The sequence below is a fragment of the Argentina silus genome (assembly GCF_951799395.1).
Source record: "Argentina silus genome assembly, chromosome: 8".
NCBI classification, from domain to species: Eukaryota; Metazoa; Chordata; class Actinopteri; order Argentiniformes; family Argentinidae; genus Argentina; species Argentina silus.
The window spans coordinates 12871817-12893876 of NC_139662.1; the positions used below are offsets into that span (position 1 = coordinate 12871817).

The window sequence follows — 22060 nt, forward strand, 5'->3', positions numbered from 1 at the left end:
AATCAAGCATTGTGTGTGTGTTTGTTTGTTTGTTTACTACATGGACCAATGCATTAAACTCACAATACAAGGTTTACAATACAAGGACCGGGAGAATCTGCCAGTGGCATAGCCAATTGATCATCTCCCACAACACCTCCCCCTAGTGTTTGCGCACCACATTGTGATTCGCTGAAATAAAATAATGATATATAAGGGTTGTAATTTCTAAATGGTGAAACCAATCTGAAAAAGAGAACATTGAATTAAAGCTGAGAATCTCTACTTTAACCTTTGTTTGATTTCAAATCCAAACTGTTGGAGTATAGAGCTAAAAGAAGACAAAATGCTTTCCAATACTTATGGAGGGCACTGTAGATGGTTCTTCCGTTCGAGAACCAAGTGAGCCAGACCCTAGTGTTATGTTCTGGTTATCTTTGTGATATTCTAAGAAGAGGCCATTCCTTTCATCATGTCATACAACAGTGGCATCCCTAGATTCATCATAATTTATGTCGGCAGTGACAGTCAACTTGGGCACCTCCAACGTGCCGTTTTCCTCCAAGACTTGTCCTGGTGGAGTCTTCTCCATTGTCCTGGTGGAGTCTTGATGTCTGGGCTGCGGTGGGAAAGGGAAGCGGTCAAGAGGGGCATGTTCTATCTTACAGAGACTGTCGTCACTGATGTAACTGGGATTGGAGGCTCCACCACTGGGGCTCCAGCCAGAGCAGGGGTCCTCTGGGGGGGTTCTTGGTCTGAGCTCCAGCCCCCCAAGCGGCATAACATCCTCAGTTTGAACCGCCTTCTCTAGCAACAAGACTCGGTGGGGCCTCTCCTCCAACCCGACACCCTCTTCTGGACTGGGCTCCACTTTACGGAACGTGTGGCGAGCGAAGAGGCTGATGCTGAACATCTCCACAATCACTGAGTAGTGGTAGATCACTGAGAGAGGAGAGGAGAGGAGAGGAGAGGTCACTGAGTAGTGGTAGATCACTGAGAGAGGAGATGTCACCATCAATACGTCATATTGGTGATTTCATGTAATCAGTGAAGTCGATATTTCTATTGTTCACATAAATATGACAACAACTTATTTCGACTTACATTGTGAGCGCATGTGAAGAGAGAAGGGTGGGTGGCAGGGCAAGACTTCCAGAGCCCCCATGGTCTCCAGGATCCCACTCTGCAGGCCACACAACACTAACACCACAACAATGCAGACAAACTTCGCCCTCAACCCATAGCCATGCAACGCCCTCTTGGTGGCCTTGTAAAAGAGCAGGTAGCCATAGAAGGACAGGAAGGTAGACACTCCTATGATGGCATTCACATACAGATTGGGGTTGACAGAGGCCATCTGTGAAAAACGACAAGGATATATTTTTTTGTGAAGACAGAAAGGAGGAGGCCGTTTCCTAGACACAGATTAAGTCTAGTATTATCAAACTCACCTGCTTAGATATAGGATGAAATATAAAACAAAAATGGTGATTGATTACAAAGCAAGTACCGATGCCTATTCAGAGAGCAAGCATGGTTTATGCGAGGCACATTTAAGTCACTCACATCTCCATAGTCATACTGCTCATCTGTCCAGAGAACGAGTGTGACGAAGAACAGAATGGTTCTGACCACAGACAGTTGGAGTACAGCAGCCATCATCCACCCCAGGCTGGTCCTGTGGGGGAACGGAAGAGGTAGCAGGGCTGAAGAATATGCATGACTTATTATTATGGCCGTAGGAATGTGCACAATGTGAACATTGTCACAATGCATAAACGTGGTCATTCTTCAGTGTAGGCCCAAAAACACGCTAGCCAAATACTGTTCTCACGCATGTTCAGTTCAGTTCAAAGGAGAGTGAAGGTTGTCACAAACACGACTCTTACTATTCTTCTTACTAAAACCAGGTAAGCACACATTTACATTTACATTTATGGTATTTAGCAGATGCCTTTATCCAAAGCGACTTACAGCAAATACATTTGTTTAAGTAAGTGAATCATCTATCCATCAGTCATCATAAGATAAAGTAATCAATGTTCAGACCAGGGGCCATTGGCAGTCACAATGCTAGAAAAAGATTCAACAACAGATTTAACAGGAGAAAAACTTGTACAGGGGGGTAGTGGGGGTGAAGAGGTCTCTAGGGTTAGGGTTATGGTTAGTACAGGGGGGTAGTGGGGATGAAGAGGTTTTTAGGAGGGTCTGTTAACATGTAGACTGAAGAGATGGGTTTTCAATCTACGGCGGAAGATTTGTAGTGACTCTGCAGTCATGACAGCAGTGAGAAGCTCATTCCACGAGTGGGGCGCCAGGACAATGAAAAGCCGTGACTGAGTAGTGCGGCTGCTGCATCCACTTAGAGGCGGCGGTGCCAGGCGGCCAGCCGAGGTGGAAGAGCGTAGTGATCGTGCAGGGGTTTGGGGGCTGACCATTGCTTGCAAGTAGGGAGGAGCTGTTCCCTTTGCCGCCCGGTAGGCGAGCATCAGGGTCTTGAATCTGATGTGAGCTGCCACCGGGAGCCAGTGGAGGGTGCAGAGGAGGGGAGTAGTCAAGGCGAGAGAAGTGTTTGGAGGTGTACAGAGAAGGACATCCATCTCATCTAAGAAGTGGCCAAGCTGACCTGGTGGATGATAGATAACAACAATGTGAAGTTTGACAGGGGAGGTGACAGAAACAGCATGGAATAATTCAAAGGAGGATATGGACAGGTGTAACAGGGGAGGGACATTATGTGACCACTTAGACGAGATGAGGAGTCCTGTGCCTTCTCCTCGACCAGAGAGTCTAGGGGAATGAGAAAAGGAGTAGGCATCAGAGAGGGCTGCCGGAGTAGCTGTGTAATCCGGTGTAATCCATGTCTCTGTGAGAGCAAGGAAGTGAAGAGACATGAAGCAGGCATAGGCTGAGATAGCCTCTGCTTTTCGGACCGCTGACTGGCAGTTCCAAAGTTCTCCCGTGACAGTGAGGTCGTGGTCAGTTGAGCATGGTGGGTAGATTAGATTGGAAGGGTTACGAGAGGGGGTGTAGCGTCGATGTGTCATCCTGATAGAGGAAATAACAGGATAGAGTATAGTATAGTATCTGTATAGAGACAGAGGGTTTGTGGGAAATACAAAATGTGGGTAGCACTCAGTACACTCAGAGTAGGGAAAAAAATAAATAATAATACTTAGCAGTTTGGCACCACCCTTAAAACCACTTACTTGTAGCCTTATAGCTACCATAACCTAAAGAGGACCAAATAGCTAATATCCTTGCTCATCAATTTTGACAATATATCACAGACTTTCCAGAATGGCAATATAGGGAATACTGAGAAGAGAGGTTTTCAAGTCAAAAAGCTGCACCACCCAAACTTGTCAGAAGGTATTCATGACAAGTTTGTCAGAAGGTATAGACAATCAGCTAAATAATAGCCTTAATGCTAAATGTATTTGAGAAATGTGTGCCTACCATCTAATCTCACTAACTCACTGTGATTCACTAAGTAAAATAATTCAACTCACACCCCTTGGATCAGATTTGAGTGAATGTTGTACCAGGCTCAATAAGTATTCACCCCTTTTGCTATGGCATTCCTAAAAAAAAAGCTCAAATGCAAAAATCTCTTCTTCAAGTTACTCAATAAGTTGAATTGAGTCCAGTGTATAGATAACAGTTCATGTGATTTTGGAATTAATATCTTTGTTTTAGTTTTTTCTCTGATTTGCCTAGGAATCAATTACACACACAAGTTGGTTGGGGATTGTTGATGGACAGTAATCTTCTAGTCTCCCCTCAGATTTTCAACTTGGTTTATGTTCTAACTATAGTGTTCTAATGGAGTAGATTGTGTAGATCATTCAAAAAAAGAAAAAAAATGCAAGAAATGTGTAGGTGTTCACACGTGTTCTCTGCACTGCACAGTATGTACCTGTTGATGCCTATCATGGGGAGGCAACAGCAGCAGCAGCAGGGGAAAGGGTCTGGAGCGACCTGCTCTCCAGCCAAGACCTCCAGCATGCGGGCCTTTCCCCCAAAGAAGCCTGTGATGAGCCCCATGAACTTCAGCAGGGTGATGGAGTGGTAGCTTTAGAGAAAGTGAGAGATTCTGGGTTAGGGTTAGGGTTAGGGTTAACCCTTACCCCGTCACAGTGATGTTCGTAGTTAGATGTTATTACTTTGCTTAAGGGTGTAATGCACCTTGGTTGGACAATACTGTAGCAACAGTACGCCTTATCCTTTACAGTGAAGTTTGTACACAAACATGGTGATTGCGGAAACATTTTTTGTGTAGATAGCGGATACTCACAGGGAGGCAAAAAAGTTACACAGTGAGGAGGATCGAGGAACATACAAGGCAATGATGGAAGTCAAGCCAAAGACCTGACAGAGTGGAGAAATCAACAATAGCAAACATTTAAAGTCCCCTGCGTAAGTATTTGGACAGTGAAGAATTCTTCTTCTTATGGATTTGAAATCAAACAATTAATAAGAGGAATAAGAGCAGCTTTCATTTGAGGGTAATTGTATAAATATTGGTTTCACAATGTACAAAACAACAACACTTTTTATACATAGTCTCCCTATTTCAGGGCACCAAAGGTATTTGGACAGATTCATATTGTGTCAAAATGAAGCACTCATCTTTAGTATTTGATCACATATCCTTTGCATGCATGAACTGCCTGAAGTACGCTTGCACAAATGATACGACAGAACACACCTGACTAATCAGAAACACTCATCAAAAAAGTTTTGGTGCCCTGAAATAAGGGGATTATGTACAAAAAGTGTTGTTTATGAAATGGTGAAACCAATATGTCAGCTTTTACCCTCAAATAAAAGCTGACAATAACCTCATTATAATTGTTTGATTTAAAATCCAAACTTTTGGAGTATAGAGCCAAAAGAAGAAAAAAATGCTTCACTGTCCCAATAATTACACAGGACATGGTACATCGTACCGTACAGGAATACATTTTTAAAACACTTTTATGTATTCAGGATTGGAAGTCAACCACATTCGATTTCAGATTTTCAACTGAAATTCCAGTTCAAGTACTTATTTCTTATTTTCAATATTTAATGGAATCACAATTCACTGCCCAAGTAGACCAAATTCAAAATAAAATTGACCTCAAACCTAAATATTCTGGATGAACCGTTGGATAAAAAGGAAAGGTCATTTTACCGGGTACATGCCCAGTATCCACAGGTAGAGTTGTCTACGGCTGGATGAGGACACGCGACGTAGGAAGAATCCCACCTCCTCCAAGAACAAGGCCAGGAGGATCACAGCCAAGCCAGCCGGGATGAGGAACAGCCACAGCTCATCCCTGATCACTGATGACATACATAGAGGAGCGGTGGTGACTAGCAAATCATACACCACAGAAATGTAATCATTTTCGACTACTAATATGAGTGATACTATACTTTACTATGACAATCGCAGCCAAAATACTTCACTACTATACTTCTGTAATGAGTAGTCACCACCTCTTATTGTGGTGTGAAAACTGTGTGACATTTGAAATCTTGAAAGTATGTTTCTACTCAGAGGCTGTTCTTACCGTTGACAAACTCGGACGACAGTGGGATGTCAGCTCCAGTCAAGCTGCAGTTGTCTCCTCTCCCCATCCTTTCTCCACATTCACTCTATCAGCAAACCTACTTACTAGCCTGCCCCCTTGTCTGGTAGTTATGGAGAAGTAAGTCACATAAAACACATTAACACCACCATATCCATGCATAATTGTAAGCTGCAAGTATCCGTTACATTTTTGGAGGAACAATTGAATACATGTGAATTACAAGAAGATCAATCCAATTAAGGACAAGACCTTGTTTTTTTGTTCGCTAAAGCTGAGGACAGAGTTGGTTATTGTCTTGTCTTGTGAGTTCCGTGTTGAGATGGCGTCATGTTGTCTAGATGGTACCTTTCTGATAGTAGTGATTAATGATTGACTAGAAACAGGTAAGCTGACAGGTGGGGAGTGAAGTCCATGAGTGTGTCTGTTGTTGCTGAACCGAGCATGAAAGACCCACAAAAGTTTGACCAAAAGATAATCAGACAAATCCTAAACAATGTGTGAAACTCTTGGAGGTATTAGAAATTAAATAAAATGGTCATTGAACATGACAATCCATAAGCCTACTACTCCATAAAAGGGGCAATCTGGGATTCAAACAATAACAAAGCAGTCTCCCTGGTAAACAGCTGAGGGATGGGGCTGAAGAAATGTTAACACTCTCAAATTCATAGATGGAGCTATGGATGCAAGGACTGACCATCCATGAGATGAAAATGATAGTTTTAATCATGCTTTGAAGCTATAAAGTGTTTCTTAACAATTACATTGTTTACAAAGAATGGAGTAAAACAACATTATATTTTGGGTTCTGATGGGCGAAGACAGTTGAACTAATCTCATAAGGCATTTGTAAGTTATATTATTCAAGAATCAATGTCTATATACGTTATATTGTTAATTTAGAAGTCCAAAAGATGTAGCAATCCCATATAGCCCCATAGGTAGATGTCATCATACACAACACACAAATGACAGCTATATGAAGACGCCAGGAAGTAGCGGGGCGACTACAGACAGAAAGATCATACACTTTGTATCATGCAGCTTTCACGCTGCATTGCTGTGCTCAATGTGCAGATTCCTATGGAATCACTAACAACTGAAACGTCTCTTGCTTGGGTCACAGCCGTCTAAGGACAGCGTTTCCACTCCCTGTCTTTCCCATTCAAGTAAGTAAAACATGCAGTTCCTATGGCAGTGGCAGCAGAGGGCACACCTCAGTAAGGCACAGTAAGGACAGTTAACAAGTAATGCAGCTAAAAAGACAAAAGAAAAGCCTAATCTACACAGTGGGTAATTGATTCCTATGCAAATCAGAGACCCTATAAAATCAAAAATATTAATTTCAAAATTACTAAAATTACTAAACTATTATCCTTGCATTAAGATGGATTCAATTCAACTTATTGAGTGATTTGTTGGTGACATTTTGGCATTTTAGCTAATTTTAAGAGTGTCATAGCAAGGGTCTGAATACTTATCTATGAGGTATTTCTGTATTTTAGTTTTAATAAATTTACTGAAATTTCTTTTTAATTTAATCCATTATAAATTGAGTCTATAACACAACAAAATGTGGAAAAAGAGAAGGGGTCTGCATACTTTCCGAAGGCACTGTATATATATACTGTATATAAATACAGTCTCTGCTTTGGTGCAGCTGAAGCATCTCTGAAGTCATCCCACTTCCTGTTGTAACATGATATCGCTGAAACTACCTTTAACAGTTTGAATGAACTTGACAAAAGTGAGTGATCTGACCAATACCAGTTTCCTAAATTCATGAAGTTTACTCAGGTTCACAAATACAAAACAGGAATAACATTTTATTAGAAAACAGATATACAAAGAGTAGAGGACAACATTGAATGTTTGTAACACCTTCAGTGAAAACAATGTTTTGTAACATTATTGTCAACGCTTGCGGTTATAAATAGACCAACATATAATAATAATTTCAATTACAAAATCTTGTGTGACTGATTTCCACCTTGTGAAGGCATAAATATTCCTAAAATGACAGCGAGGGACATGGCTATTGGTCAAATGCCAAACCCATTGAAGATGAAGAGCAGAACCTGAAGCCACTGATAAATCTTCAGACTTCAGCTGGCTCTGAACTGTGTGATCCATCATAGCCGTTCCTCCTCTGACAAGCATGAGATCCAGTTTTGGGAAGGTGACTGATTCTTTAGTGTTTACCACAGGAGAGGCCAACCCTTCTCCTGGGGTCTCCAGGGGGTTATTCACACCTGATTCAGCCAAAGGCCCAGATGAGCAGCTGATTAGTCAGGTACTCGAAGTCCATCCTCTCTCAGACTCAATCAATCCAGTCAACGGCCCAATGAGATCACTGAATAAGACGATAAAAGACCCAGCATCCCAGCACCACCCAGTGACTGGCCCAGTTCAGCTCCGACCATTTCTGTATGGTGTGGTTGGCAACATAACCCTGAAAAGTAATTACATTTCATTTATTTAACGAATAGAGAAAAGCAATTAGCTATGGAGGTAAGAAATCCATAACTATTAATTTGTTAAAGCAACGCTCCACTATATTTACATGTTGTAGTTGCCTATCACAAGTATTCAAAGTGGTCCACCCCAGGCAGTTTTGATGTGCATTGATCTTATATTTAGACTGCCAGAATTGCCAGAATTAAAAAAATTAAATTAAAAAAAACTCACTTCACAACATTACCACCAAAGACACAGGGGATACCCCTTAGCATCTTCAGACAGTCACAAATTTGATAGACAGGTTAGCCTAGTCACCATAGGCATGAAGTCTGTTAACCATTCAGAGTAGAGGGTGGCATGGGAAGGGAAATTATCTTTTCCTGTCCTGGATACAGTAGATTATTTACCTTTCCAGTCTCAATCCCACGATAACCTAACCTCCTGTCTTAATGGAAATGTGTCAGTTCATGTTATTATAGAGTGTCAATCTCATGTCAATTCTCTGCTATTTCATCTCACGCATATTCTCAGCTATTTTGCTGGTCTCTGCCATCATATGTATGAAAAGCTGTTCATTTTGCAGATGAGCTAACGTTTCAATGGTGACATAGTGTGTCTTATATTCATGTTAAACTTATGATTTAAACTGTTGCAGCACACAATCTGCACGTGTTATAACGAGAGGAGTAAAACAACGGTTTTGACGGTATAGTCAAATTTCATATCACAGTGCAGATCAGACTGGTATAACAACAAAAAACGGTATAGCGCTCAGCCCTATGATTAACCACATCAAATCCAAACGCAAAACAATGATAAGATGTAAATGTAGTGCATCATCGCTTTTAGAGTTTCTGAAATATGGAACTTGAAGTACAAACTCATGTTACCCATTAAAGGGGCAATCTGGGATTCAAACAACAACAAAGCGTTCTCCCTGCCACTTTCTTTGGTAAACAGCTGAGGGATGGGGCTGAACAGTTTTCCAATGACCACTCTCAAATTAATAGATGGAGCTATGGATGCAAGTACTGACCATCCATAAAATCAAAATTCAAGTTTTAACCATGTTTCGAAGCTATAGAAGCTATAGTGTTTGTTTTAAATGATGTTGTTTACAAACAATGGAGTAAAACTAGATGTTTTGATGGGGTAAAACAGTTGAACTAAGCTCATGAGGCATTAATAAATGATATTCTTCAAGAATCAATGGCTATATATATACATTTAAAGTTGTGTGTCTATGGACACAACAGGAGGAGCCTAGAGGCCTGACAGGCCAAGCCAGCAGTAGAAGTACATCACCTCCTCTGCTGCCAGATTATCTACTTCAGCGTCAAACAGGGACCCCAGGTAGGTCAGATGGAAGATGACCAGGACGCTGAAGGCCAGGTTGATGGCGTACACCCACAGCTCCTGAAGGAGAGGCCCAGAGAAGATTCATCACCATGAGGGATGTCACATTTAGCAAAAAATAAGTTCAAACAAGGCAGCTGTCAGGAGGAATTTGTTCAAAGGTTTGAATTTTCATGTCAAAATGTTGTCATTATCAATTTTTTTTTTTTTTTTTTTACATCCTCCCAAATAATAATGACAACCCCCCGAAATGGACTTGCAGTGTCGGACATTAGCTGTTGTGATTCTGCATACAGGCACGTTCGAAGAGGCAGCCACCAGAGACAGAAAAGTGAAAATCTGTGAGTCCACTCCCCTATCCCCTAGAACTCCCCTGGCTACAACAACATGTTTGTATACAAACGTATCAAGTATCAGGTAGGTCACTCCATTTTAGAAAGTGGAGTGTTTGCAGGACCAAAACACAGTCGTAAATGAAAAATATATTTGAAGGGTTCTCAGTCCCTGAAAACTACAGACGAAACAGCCATTACAACCATTAGGAAGCTTTTAGAAAGCTTGAAGGACCTTTTAGGCATAGACACATTTCCGAAAATGTGCAGTTGTTCCATTTTAATGTAATCCTATGGAACAAATAGCAGGTTATCACAACAGAAAATCCTTTACTGATGGAATGAACCATGTGCTGTACACACCTTCCTGTGCTGATGAGGGCAGTCGGAGGCACAACGCTTGGACAGCACACAGGCACTAAAGATGGCTGCAAGCCTCTTTCTCAGAACTGAAAGAAACAAGGACAAAACCCAAACATCTATGAAGCAAAATCATACATTTAAAGAAATGAAAATGTGACATAGCCCTATGCAAGAGACTCATCTAAGGGCACAAGACATGGTAACAATAAAAAAAGACTGGGATGGCAAAATTGATTGACAGTGTTTTCACAGAAAGCCAGCGGAGTGGCAGCGTTAAGAATATAGTTAAGCACACAGTGAAATACGCGTTGAACCCAATAGTTGGTTCATTTTGTTTTGCATGTTATGTTTGGAAATGTGGAACTGCTTATTGTAAACATACTGAATATACAAATGGGGATGCTGCTGTAATATTCAACATCAACTATGAATATTCAGAAATGAAATATTGAATGGGGAAAAAGATATAACCCCTCCAAAACATCCCTAATTGAAAATCTAGAATATGTTTTGTTAGATCTACCAATAGCAATGGGCTGGCAATCATCTGAAGAATACTGCATCCTGAAGACAAGAGAAGACAAATATTTCTCTCCAGTGAACTCGGCCTTTAAACTTGATTATTTTCTGTTGTCCAACGCTTGTCCAAGTGCAAACTGTTCTCACATAGCAAACTTAAAAATAGTATCACCAAAAAATGATCTGTATCACTGTTGCAAATGCGTAACTGTGAGAAAGCCAGTCTGCTCTGTCCTGTAATATAGTTCGATTACGTAAGCCTTCAGATTGGCACTCCTCTGTATCACGTCCTGTAGTTTGGCCTCAGAGTTTTGCCTGGACAAGTTCAGTTCGCCTCCAGCAGAGTGAAGAGAAGCCAGATTCAGATCCTTCTTGCCATTGATTCCTTTGCCGTGCGTAAATGCAATTATGTGAGTAACCTACTGTAGCAATGATTTGCACATCAGTAAAACATTTTATGTCCTTATTACTCACAATTTTTCTCTGATTATTCTGTTCTGTTTTCTTTTTATATTTTGCCAATTCTGATCCATGGAAATGTGTTGAAAGCAACAAGAGCCATCAATCTAATTTACACAATGTGTTTTTTTTTACCAGGAAAATATCTGGACCCTATTATGACCTATACAACCTATAGCCTATAACTAGGGCCAAAGTCTATCCTGGTTAGGTCACATGGTCGGGATAAACTCATGGCCATACACGACATTAAAGAAATAATGCACACCAGGAGTAAATGCATTTGGTTTCTATAGTCTTCTATGTTCAATAAGTGAGAGAAATATGTTTTTGAATGGTAATCTAACATCTAAGGATCAGAAACAACAAGGATATATTTTACCAAATGCTTAATAAAGTAGACTTAGACACTCAGTTTGATATTAAACTAATATAATGTGGGCACACCTGTCAGCAGTGATGCACTCGTAAATGTTCAGACATTATGGTGGATTATTCCTTTCAGAAATTGTTAAAAAAAAGTTATTTGGTCAAATAAAAATGTTGGAAGTCATATGGTTGATGGTTGCTAGAGGTGATTAATGATGCATCTGAGATGCCCCTAAGGAGAGCCGACTGTACCATGTTCCACATAGGTGATGAAGCCAAGGGACAGCAGCACGGCCCCAAGATGGAAACTGAGACCCTGGAAGACACAAAATGGTGGATTCGCTCATAGCAGAAGAACAAAAGGGGAGTTTCAAAATGCTAAATCCATTCTGTTCTTGTTGTGTCCTGTCATTCTTCATATAGTCATATTAAGACACCAAACATGAATTGTCAGATAACATTCATACATTTTCCTGTTATAAACAACTGCATTGACATAGTTGATGGCTCATACTCACATGTAACAGGGCACTGGCTGTGTAAGTCAGTAGGATGGCAGGAAATGTGCCAAGTTTTAAAGCACTTTTGAAAACATCTGTATGGCATATGGGGATAGAGACAGTTGACAGATGTTCATGGGAAATGCGTGTCCAAAGCACATTTGGTAAGAAGAGAAAAGCCTAACCATTGCATGGAGTCTCTGTGTATTGTTAAAAGTACAGTTGACTCCATATTCATTCAAACCTGGTTTCCAGTTTCCTGGGTAAAATCCGTAATAATAAATTGATTGCATTGCTCAAAATTGCAACTGGATTTACAAAAACAAACAAAAATGGGACATTACAGAATGAAAAAAGAAACCTCCTGTTAACTGTCTGGCAGGTTATTATTTTTCTACGGGTTTAGAATGAGCTGGGTATCATGATGCTCACAAGTGTTCAACCAGCGAGACATGGGGATGTTCCAGGAGCTCACAACCACCACCATTGACCTGGGCATCTCCACATTCAGAGGCTTTGTGACCTTCAGATCCCTATGCACGCGCACGCGCACACGCACACACACACACACACACACACACACACGCGCACACACACACGCGCACACACACACAAACACACACACACACAGACAGACAGACAGAGACAGATTATTCCCATTAGTACATCAATCAAATCAACAGTTTCAATAACCCTAGCATATATACAGTATGCACATACAGTGCCTTCGGAAAGTATTCAGACCCCTTGACTTTTTCCACATTTTGTTGTTATAAACTCAATTTAAAATGGATTAAATTAAAAGAATTTGCCATCAATCCACACAAAATACCCCAGAATGACAAAGCGAAAACAGGTTTTTAGAAATTTCGCAAAATGTATTAAAATTGAAATACCTCAATGTACATAAGTATTCAGACCCTTTGCTATGACACTCTTAAAATGATCTAAAATGCAAAAATGTCATCAACAAATCACTCAATACATTTCACTGAGTCCATCTTAATGCAAGGATAATAGCTCATGTAATTTTGTAATTAATATCTTTGTTTTTATAGGGTCTCTGATTTGCATAGGAATCAATTACACACCGTGTGGATCAGGTTGTCATTACAAACTGAGCAAATGGAGAGGAACAAAACTGCTCAGGAATGTGACCCTGAGGCCTGGGAAGACATACAAAAATCTACAAAGTTGAATGGTGGGCACAGTCGATGGGACAAGATCATCTCAGCCACTCTACAAAAATGGTCAATAACCAAGTGGCCAAAAAGAATCCCTTAATGGAAAATAATCTCTCTCATATCCATAATTGTGTTTGAAACAACGAATTCAAGTGATACAGCAAAGAAAGTGGCTGGAAATGTGTTTATTTGGTTTTACTACAAAGCATTAAGTTTGGTGCAAATCCAGCACATGCAATGCAGTTTCCGCACCATCTCTCGTGTGAAGACTAGTGGCAACTGCGTCAAGTTATGGGTATGTTTGTCACTGGCAAGGACTGGGGAGTTTGTCAGGATCAAAAGAAAATTATGACATTTGCTGAGTTGGTAGTGACATCCTAATCCACACAGTGTGTAATTGATTTCTATGCAAAGAGACCCTATAAAAACAAAGATATTAATTCCAAAATTACAGGAACTATTATCCTTGCATTAAGATGGATTCCATTCAACTTATTGAGTGATTTGTTGATGACATTTTTGCATTTTAGCTAATGCTAGTGTCATAGCAAAGTGTCTGAATACTTATGTACATGAGGTATTTCTGTATTTCAATTTTAATAGTTTACAGAAATTAAAAAAATGTGCTTTTGCTTTGTCATTCTGGGGTATTGTGTGTGGATTGATGTCAAATTCTTTTCATTTAATCCATTTTAAATTGAGTCTATAACACAGCAAAATGTGGAAAGACACACACGCGCACACACACACAGACACACACAGACAGACACAGACACACACACAGACACACACACAGAACTCACCATTTAACATTGTCCTTCTCTTCAGTGAAGCCTGCTCCTGCCAACACTGTTGTGCTTTCACTCAGATGGCCCACAAAGTAGTTACTGAAGTGGAAGGACACTGCGTTCTGGTAGGCAGAGAGCCACCTACACACACAGAAAATACTCAACATACTGTACAACCTCTAATTCCTTCAGCACTGCCACCCACATCCACACTACTGCTATCAGTGACTGTGAAGATATTCCTTCATTCATTTATCATTATTCAACAACTTAAAGCTTACCTTGCTTACTTTCCTCTTAGAAGCAGGGGGAGACAATTACATGAAAAACATTTGTCGTCCTGTACATTGTATAGAAAGAGCACTGACACAGGAATGGCATGAGAGAGGAATTCCTCAGTAAAGCGAGAGACTCACGTGAGCAGTGGTCTGCTTCCATAGATTGGAATGAAGTAAGGGAACAGGTATGGGGCAATGCAGTTGGAGATCACCAAGCAAACCTGACACTTCACCCCGCTGACAGAAATCTTCTGGAACCAGGACCAACTCTAAGGAAGAGAATTCCCGTTCAAGAAAGGTTCGTACACAAACACCAGGATACTTATTTCAGAGTGGACCCTTGTTGAATTGAGCCCAAAGTATGAAGAGAGAAATTGTTCGTATGAAGCGAATTGAAGCGATTGAGGAGGTGTGCCTAGAGTTTCATGTAAGCAGTAGGACCGCCATCATTCCTAATAATAATAATACATATGCCATTTAGCTGACGCTTTTATCCAAAGCAACTTACATTGCAGTGAGTGCATACATTTTTCAGTATATATGACCCCAGCGGGAATCGAACCCACAACCTAAGCGTTGTTCTACCAACTGAGCCACAGACCTCCACACACCTACGTTATGTACCATACTGAACCTTAATTATCTCTCCATCTACTTACCTATTCAGCTTTACTTTACCAGGTGAGACGAGTGAGAACACAAACCAGTGGTGATTGGGGCTGTGACCTACCAACATGCGGCTCTTAATGGCCTCCTTGTAGCTGGAGTAACTGATCCAGGGCCCAAAGATGACCGTGCCCACAAAGAGAATATAGCCCATGAACGCTGGAGGGGAGGGCAACGCAGGCACCACACCTCTGTCCATATCGAACGCCAGAGAGATGCACTTCATAGCCACCACCATCTGAGAACCTAGGGAGAACCGGTGACAGGTTTCACTTGGACTTGCACCTATGGTCAATGATCAATCATTTACACTACCGCGCTCAGGGCAAGCTCAGGGTGAACAATCCCTTTTAAATTGATATTTTGGCCATGTGCTAAAGACACAATAGCCATTATCAGGCCAACATTGATTTGACACAAGTCAAGCGCCATTTCCTTATTCAAGTGACGTGCCTGAGGGGTGATTGGTGGAAGCTTGATCAGTTGCTGAAACACTGCACTTATAGCCTGGCAGCTATAGCCTGGCCAACTCCTAGGACCCTAACTGAGCCAACTGGTGAAGGGGTGCAGCAATTTCACATGTGGAATCAGTTAGAAAAACGAACAGCAATGGTGAATATGGCATATCGAGGAGGAACCTTATATAAATGTGAGACTTAAAAATCCCTGGCCAGGTGAAGGTTTACACAGTACCAAGCTTTAGGACTTGTATCAAATCAATGTTGGCCAGACACCGCATCGGCATGATAATGGCTATTGTGTATTTAGCACATGGACAAAATATAAACTTAAAAGGGATTGTTCACCCTAATCCCAAAATCACATACCTTTGGTTCCTGAGTCTATGGACAAGGACAGATTTCAGTTAAAACGTTAGATCTTTTTATCTGGCCAGTGTGGTCACTGTCAATAACCACTAACTGATTTAGGGTAAGGAACCAAATATGTGACTCTGTAATATGGGTGAACTATCACTTTAAATGTAGATTTACCTCTCAATTTATGCCAGGTTACGGTGTCAATCAAATGCAGCTCTCTAAAAAATAGATCAAACAACAATTCAGTAGAGGATGGTACTATCATCAATGTAACACAGAGACAATTGTACATAGAGTGCCCTGTGTAAGTATTTGGACATTGAAGCATGTTTTCTTCTTTTGGCTCTTGAAATCAAACAATTACTATGAGGTTTAAGTACAGATTGTCAGCTTAGGTATTTGTATAAATATTGGTTTCACCATTTAGAAAAAACAACACGTTTTATACATAGTCCCCTTATTTCAGGGCAACAAAAGTATTTGGACATTTGTGAAGGAGTCTGCTATTGGTGTCTGGCAACATTAGGACCAAACCCGAAAGAAAAACCCGAAAGAATCAATCAGAGACATAGCCCAAACCATAGGCATACCAAAATCAATAGTTTGGTACATCATTAAACAGAAAGAAAGCACTGGTGAGCTCAGCGATTGTAAACAGGCTGGTAGTCCTAGGAAGACCTCTACAGTGGATGACTGAAGAATGCTCACCATAATTAATAAAAATAAAAATAAAAAACTGTTGAAAAACAATAGATCAGAAACACTTTCCAGGAGGTAGGTGTGGATTTGTCAAGAAGACTTCTGCAGAAGACTTCAGGATTACAATTGGCAGAAGACGCCAGGTTACAATTGGCTAGAAAGTACCTAAAAGAGCCTGCAGAGTTCTCAAAAAAGGTCTTGTGAACAGATGAGACAAAGATTCTCATGTACCAGAGTGAAGGCAAGAGGAAAGTATGGAGGAAAAAAAAGGAACTGCCCAAGATGCACAGCATACCACCTCCTCTGTGAAACATGATGAAGGGGGTGTTATGGCTTCAGCATGTACTGTATGGCTGCCACTGTAGCTGGTTAACTGAACTTTGTGTATTATGTAACTGCTGAAGGCAGCAGCAGAATGAATTCTGAAGTGTACAGAAACATCTTGTCTGCTCAAGCACAAAAAAAAGGCCTCCAAACTCATTGGACGGCACTTCATTGTACAGCAAGACATTGGTCCCAAACATACTGCAATAGCAAGTAAGTTTTTCAGTGCCAAAAATGGAAAAGTTCTTGATTGGCCAACTCAGTCTCCAGATTTAAATCCAACTGAACATGCATTGAATTTGCTGAAGATGAGACTTAAGGCAAAAATACCTCAAAACAAAAAAAACAACTAAAGATTGCTGCGGTACAGGCTTGGCAGAGCATCACCAGATAAGATGCCCAGCATCTGGTGGGGTCAATGGGTTGCAGACTTCAGGCAGTTACTGCATGCAAAGGATATGCGACCAAATACTAAACATTAGTGGTTAATTTGGACATAATATTAATCTGTCCAAATATATTTGGTGCCCTGAAATAGGTATGTATAAAAAGTATGTATAAAGTGTTAAATTGTGTAAATTGTGAAACCATTATTTATACAAATACCCTCAAATGAAAGCTGACAATCTGTGTCTTCTACCTCATATCAATTATTTCATTTCAAATCCAAACTTCTGGAGTATAAAGACAAAAAAAGACAAAATTGTTTACTCTACAAATACTTACGCAGGGCACTGTATAAGGGCACTTTTTGCAACCAGAGATTGCTATTCAATTGAATCTTTAAAGTCAGAAACATAATTATTCTTACACTAAATGGTATGATTGCATTCGAATGCACTATACAAAAACAACAGTGTTTACAGTGTGTAACAAATAGACACTCAACTACATACAAGTACAATACATGCATTCTTGCTACGCATCGATATTTTTAACTTATTCCTGGATCTGAAATTGCAGATAAGTAGAATAGCTCTCAGAAAAAGGAAACCATTCAACGGTGAGTGGCACTTTCACCAATACAACACAAACAATAAGACATACAGTAGGGGAAATACAATTGTTAAAAAAACGACTAATACTGATGTCGGTCGGCTACAAGTCCAAAGAATACTACATTTCAACACAGAGCATTTCCTGGCTGCTACACATTGGTGAAAGAGTTGTGTCTGCCCACACAACCTGATGTATTACCCCATGAGTAGATAGATGAGAATGGTCCCTGTGAGGATGATGCCGTGGTTGCTGGAGTGGCGGTTGAGGAATAGGACAAGGTAGCAGAGCACACTGAGCAGCAACACCCACAGCATGTGTTCCTCAAAGAACAGGTAGAGGGCATACAGGCCCCCCGCTACGGAACCAAGGTGTTTCACAAGGGGCGAGACATCTGAAAAAAATAAGATAAGATCAACTTATCAAGGGACAGTGCAGTGGTACTATCACACTGTATAATGGGACAGACACACAACTTCAATGACTAATGCAACCGAGAAAGGAGGAGCCAGACAGTTCACTCTGCATCCATTTCCGTCCGCAGCCTATGGAAAAATAAGGACTGGGCTGTATTTTCAATGCTGGGAAACAATACGAGGGCTGTTAACATTTAAAATCTTCTCAAATAAGGGGTTTGGAGGGTTCATGGGTGACTTTTGACCATTGTTTTGGATTCCTCATGTCTTAATCATTATCAGGTAGGACAAAATTAAAATGGTAAATTTGGGTACAATCAATTAGCTTATTTATCAGGGATGAAACTAGATTTCTACAAAATAATGACGCAGGCATACTTATCTGTTTCTAACTACAGGAGCAATTTCAGAACAATCTGAGATGGTGGGTGACGAAATTGCCTTTTGTCCATTGATTCGACATGGAATGACCCAGGATATATCCAGCCATGCATTGCTGTTTTGAAGATATGTAAGCATGCAATACCATGTGGCCATACGGGGCACTGCAGAGGCTGGTGCTAAAAGGCATGTTTCCCTATTGAATATATAATGCGATTATGATTTCTATTATTTAGTGTTCTGATTTGACCGATTTGTTTTTCATGTGTTTTTGTGTGTGTGTGTGTGTGTGTGAGGGAGGGAGAGAGAGAAACAAGGGGAGAGGAGACAACGACATGTTTCCATATGTGTCATGTGAACATTTTAAAAAGGCCTCTTATTTGTGTTAAGTCAGAGGACACTCCATCTCTCTCCCATGTATCTTGGAAGTGCCATTCATTCAAAATCAGATGTTATGGCAGTGAACAGGTGACTAAAGTGTGCCATCATTGACAGAGTTATCATGATACTACTTGGTATAGTGATACTTGGCCTGGTAAGTTTCCAGCTATGGCAACATAAACAGCAATGGAGTAAAAGTTCCTCATAGATTTGGTTATTATAATGACTTGGAATAAACAAAAAATATGGAGACAGCCAGTCGTTGACACCCTGGCATTAATTTACTCTTGGTCTCCACTCTGGATCTTCGTCATTCATGAACTTAAATCCACTCTTTGCATTGCTCATAAAACAAAACTGTAGTTCTAGGAAAAAATAACACATATCATGACATAATATCGTCATAGTTCAAAATGCGGAAAATGATGTTCGATTAAATTGTGACCACATCACCCACTCCCTGATATTAGATGATATAATATCCCATGTTAGTGATTCTTGATGCTCCACTCACCTTGTCTACAGAGGAGTCTGCAGAGCAGGCAGAGCAGGAGCAGCTGCCACACCTGGCCCACTCCCTGCTGGACGGTGGGGAGGACACAGCTCTCTGCTAGCTGCTGGAGGAAATCCAGTCTGTTAAAAGAGGCCATGGATGGTGTCCCTCCAACACTGCCTCTGGCTGAGGGAGAGAACAACAATACAGACTGGAATCTGGAAGCATTTCATACTTTTCTTTCATCTCACGCATGAATGTTTTTTTCTGTCCCGTGCACCAACCTCACCAAGTCAATTTCCTGTATGTGCAAATATACTTGGCCAAATAAAAGAATTCTGATTCTGATTCATGTGTTAGAACTTAGAAGGAGATCCACTAGAAAGACAAAGACTGGCAAATAACCTATGTCGCTGAGGGGCTGGTCAAACAAAGGCAAGATCGCTAGATGGAAAGTATATAAGCTAGCAAATCTTGCTTTCGATGGAGATCTCGTCTTCTGAACTCGTCTTCAGTACCTGAGATTCTGTTGTTTTCAACCTAGGTTAGCGAGTAGGGACCGTTCGGAAAGTAGCTAGCTAGCTACAGTAGGAGTAGCCTGCTTGAATCTGGCCAGCAAACGATAGCCTAGGTAGCTAGCTACTAAAGTTTAGGCAAACATCAACTAGCGAGCCAACGAGACAGAACATTGTGTTTTTTCGTGGTTATTATTGTATCACTCCGTGTCACCGTTACATTCTTCGGGATGTCAAATACATTGTTTGGCTAAGTTCGACTTTTCTCACCTGACTGTTGATGCTGCTGAGTACCTCCGGAAGTTGCCAAGTTTTCCTTACAGAATCCCTCTCAGGATTCTGCTGGCGAAAGTTGCCTGGTCTGTCTCCCTAACAGAATCCCCCTATCGATAGGGCTGTTTTTAACCAGAAATAAAGTAAGACTGTCTCTGTTTCTACTGTTTTGATGATAAGTGTATTTTTCACGGATTTCCATCACCACCCTAATAGGATGATGTCAAATATAGTTCTCAATCAGTGACAATCTCACAAGAATCAGTGACAAAAAACCACATTCCCCCATAGCTCACCCTAAGATAGGCCTATACTGATTAGGGTCATGTCAAGTAGGACTTATTCGGGACAATGAAATATAATCGTCATGGCAGTCTGTGCGTGTGTGTGTGTGTGTGTGTGTGTGTGTGTGTGTGTGTGTGTGTGTGTGTGTGTGTGTGTGTGTGTGTGTGTGTTGTGTGATAAAACATGTTCAGTAGCTGGCTCAGTCCCACTTCACAGGGAGGAAAAAGATCTTCCCAAAGAGAAAGATTATGCTCCATCCTCTCATCCTCTCCTTCGTCATTTCATTCCTCTTTCTGGTCAATCTTCAAATATCGTCATTTGGAAAATTGAGAGATTGACACACTCTTTGAAAGCTTAGGATGTACTCTATAAATAGTATAGTATATATATATATATATATATATATATATATATATATATATATATATATATATATATATATATATATATCAATAAATAGTGCTGATACATGATAACTATCTCAGTGCTGTTTTCATTACAAGGATATTGTTTTATCTTAACTATTTATTGATATCTATTAATTGGATGATGCACATTATGTGGTTTTCATACTTCTGCTGTGATGTAAAATCCATAATGACAAAAATTAAACAAGCAGCAGGGGGCAGTCTTCAGCAACAGCAGTTATTTCTTTGACCCAGACTAAAGCCATATACTCTCTTGCATCATGTATGGGGAAATGCAGAGTTCCCGTCAAAGTAGTTGGTTACAATATTTGTCTTTTGGCACTTCATTGGAGATTAGATTCAATTTTAGTGCAACTATGGCACATGGGGGCAGTTTCCCAGACGCAGATTAAGCCTAGTCCTAATCACACTTTCAATGGAAAATCTGTATTGACGATGTTTTTTAGTCTAGGATTGAACTGAATCTGTGTCCGGGAAACCAACTTCTAGAGTTTCAGACTGTATTATGAACAGACAAAGTGCTAATTGAATTGGGTAAAACTAAATTAAGATAAATAACTCTCACAGATGGATAAAACTCACATGTAAAATTGTCACAAATCCAGGGCTATGCCTTTAACGCCATGCCCCGTTCTAGAAAGCTCTACATTTTGAGTGTGTATAAAAACTGTATTTTGGTGCACTCTGAACTCCATATGGAGTGAATTAATCATTAGTAATAAAACATATTTGACACTTATTTACTCTTTTAAAGGTACTGTTTTCATCAAAGACCCTAAAGATGCATTTTTTAATCATGAATTACATGCTGCAACATTGCTACAACTTGCCTCTTCCAAAGAATGAACTAGGTAAGATCTAATCATATACGGTATTTTGCTGCCCTTCGTCCCTCTCCCTCTCTGTTTTCAGAGTTCTGTTTACACACCCCTCCATCTCGCATGGCTCTCCCACCACTATCCCATCTTTAACCACGTCCCTGCATTTTGTGTCTCTTTTACAAAATTCCACGGGTAGGAATACATCCAAGAAGAGAGGCATGCTTGTACATGCTTAAATAGTCGACCAAAAATGTTCTTAAAAATGCTGCCTAACACAGTATATCATTGCATGAAGGGCATAGACATTTTGAAGTGGAATATGAGTGATTAATTGGCTTTACTTGTGCTGATAGTATAAGTAGTAGATTAAAGCACAGGACAGAGAAAGAGAGAGA

The 22060-nt window shown here is 40.4% G+C and overlaps 2 protein-coding genes across 2 annotated transcripts; both read right to left on the reverse strand.

The window, feature by feature from the left end:
• Positions 1-454: 454 nt before the first annotated feature.
• On the reverse strand, positions 455-5607 carry LOC310808015 (organic solute transporter subunit alpha; the record flags this gene model as incomplete). The annotated part of the gene is made up of 7 exons (XM_083674712.1): positions 455-921; positions 1084-1336; positions 1546-1657; positions 3899-4054; positions 4277-4350; positions 5159-5310; positions 5541-5607. The coding sequence occupies 7 exons, from the start codon at positions 5605-5607 to the stop codon at positions 455-457; spliced, it is 1281 nt and encodes a 426-aa protein (XP_083530838.1).
• Positions 5608-7378: 1771 nt separating this feature from the next.
• Positions 7379-20156, reverse strand: LOC310807915 (protein-serine O-palmitoleoyltransferase porcupine-like). Its single transcript, XM_083674572.1, has 13 exons — positions 20129-20156; positions 19365-19529; positions 17874-18066; positions 15828-15871; positions 14900-15081; positions 14308-14438; positions 13907-14032; positions 12352-12452; positions 11938-12014; positions 11672-11735; positions 10073-10158; positions 9327-9437; positions 7379-8013 (listed from the first exon to the last, which is right to left on the reverse strand). Exons 2-13 carry the CDS (start codon positions 19498-19500, stop codon positions 7912-7914), a joined length of 1353 nt encoding a protein of 450 aa, XP_083530698.1. The 5' UTR covers positions 19501-19529; positions 20129-20156; the 3' UTR covers positions 7379-7911.
• Between the last annotated feature and the right edge of the window lie 1904 nt (positions 20157-22060).

What these genes read in the sequence shown, in the direction of transcription:
- LOC310807915 (XM_083674572.1), bottom strand. Translation starts at nt 19,500, where the DNA reads ATGGCCTCTTTTAACAGACTGGATTTCCTCCAGCAGCTAGCAGAGAGC. An exon ending in GAGAAGGACAATGTTAAATG is followed by an intron (nt 12,453 to 13,906) that starts GTGAGTTCTGTG and finishes GCGCGTGCATAG; the next exon opens with GGATCTGAAGGTCACAAAGC. An exon ending in GCCCTCATCAGCACAGGAAG is followed by an intron (nt 9,438 to 10,072) that starts GTGTGTACAGCA and finishes CCTCTCCTTCAG; the next exon opens with GAGCTGTGGGTGTACGCCAT.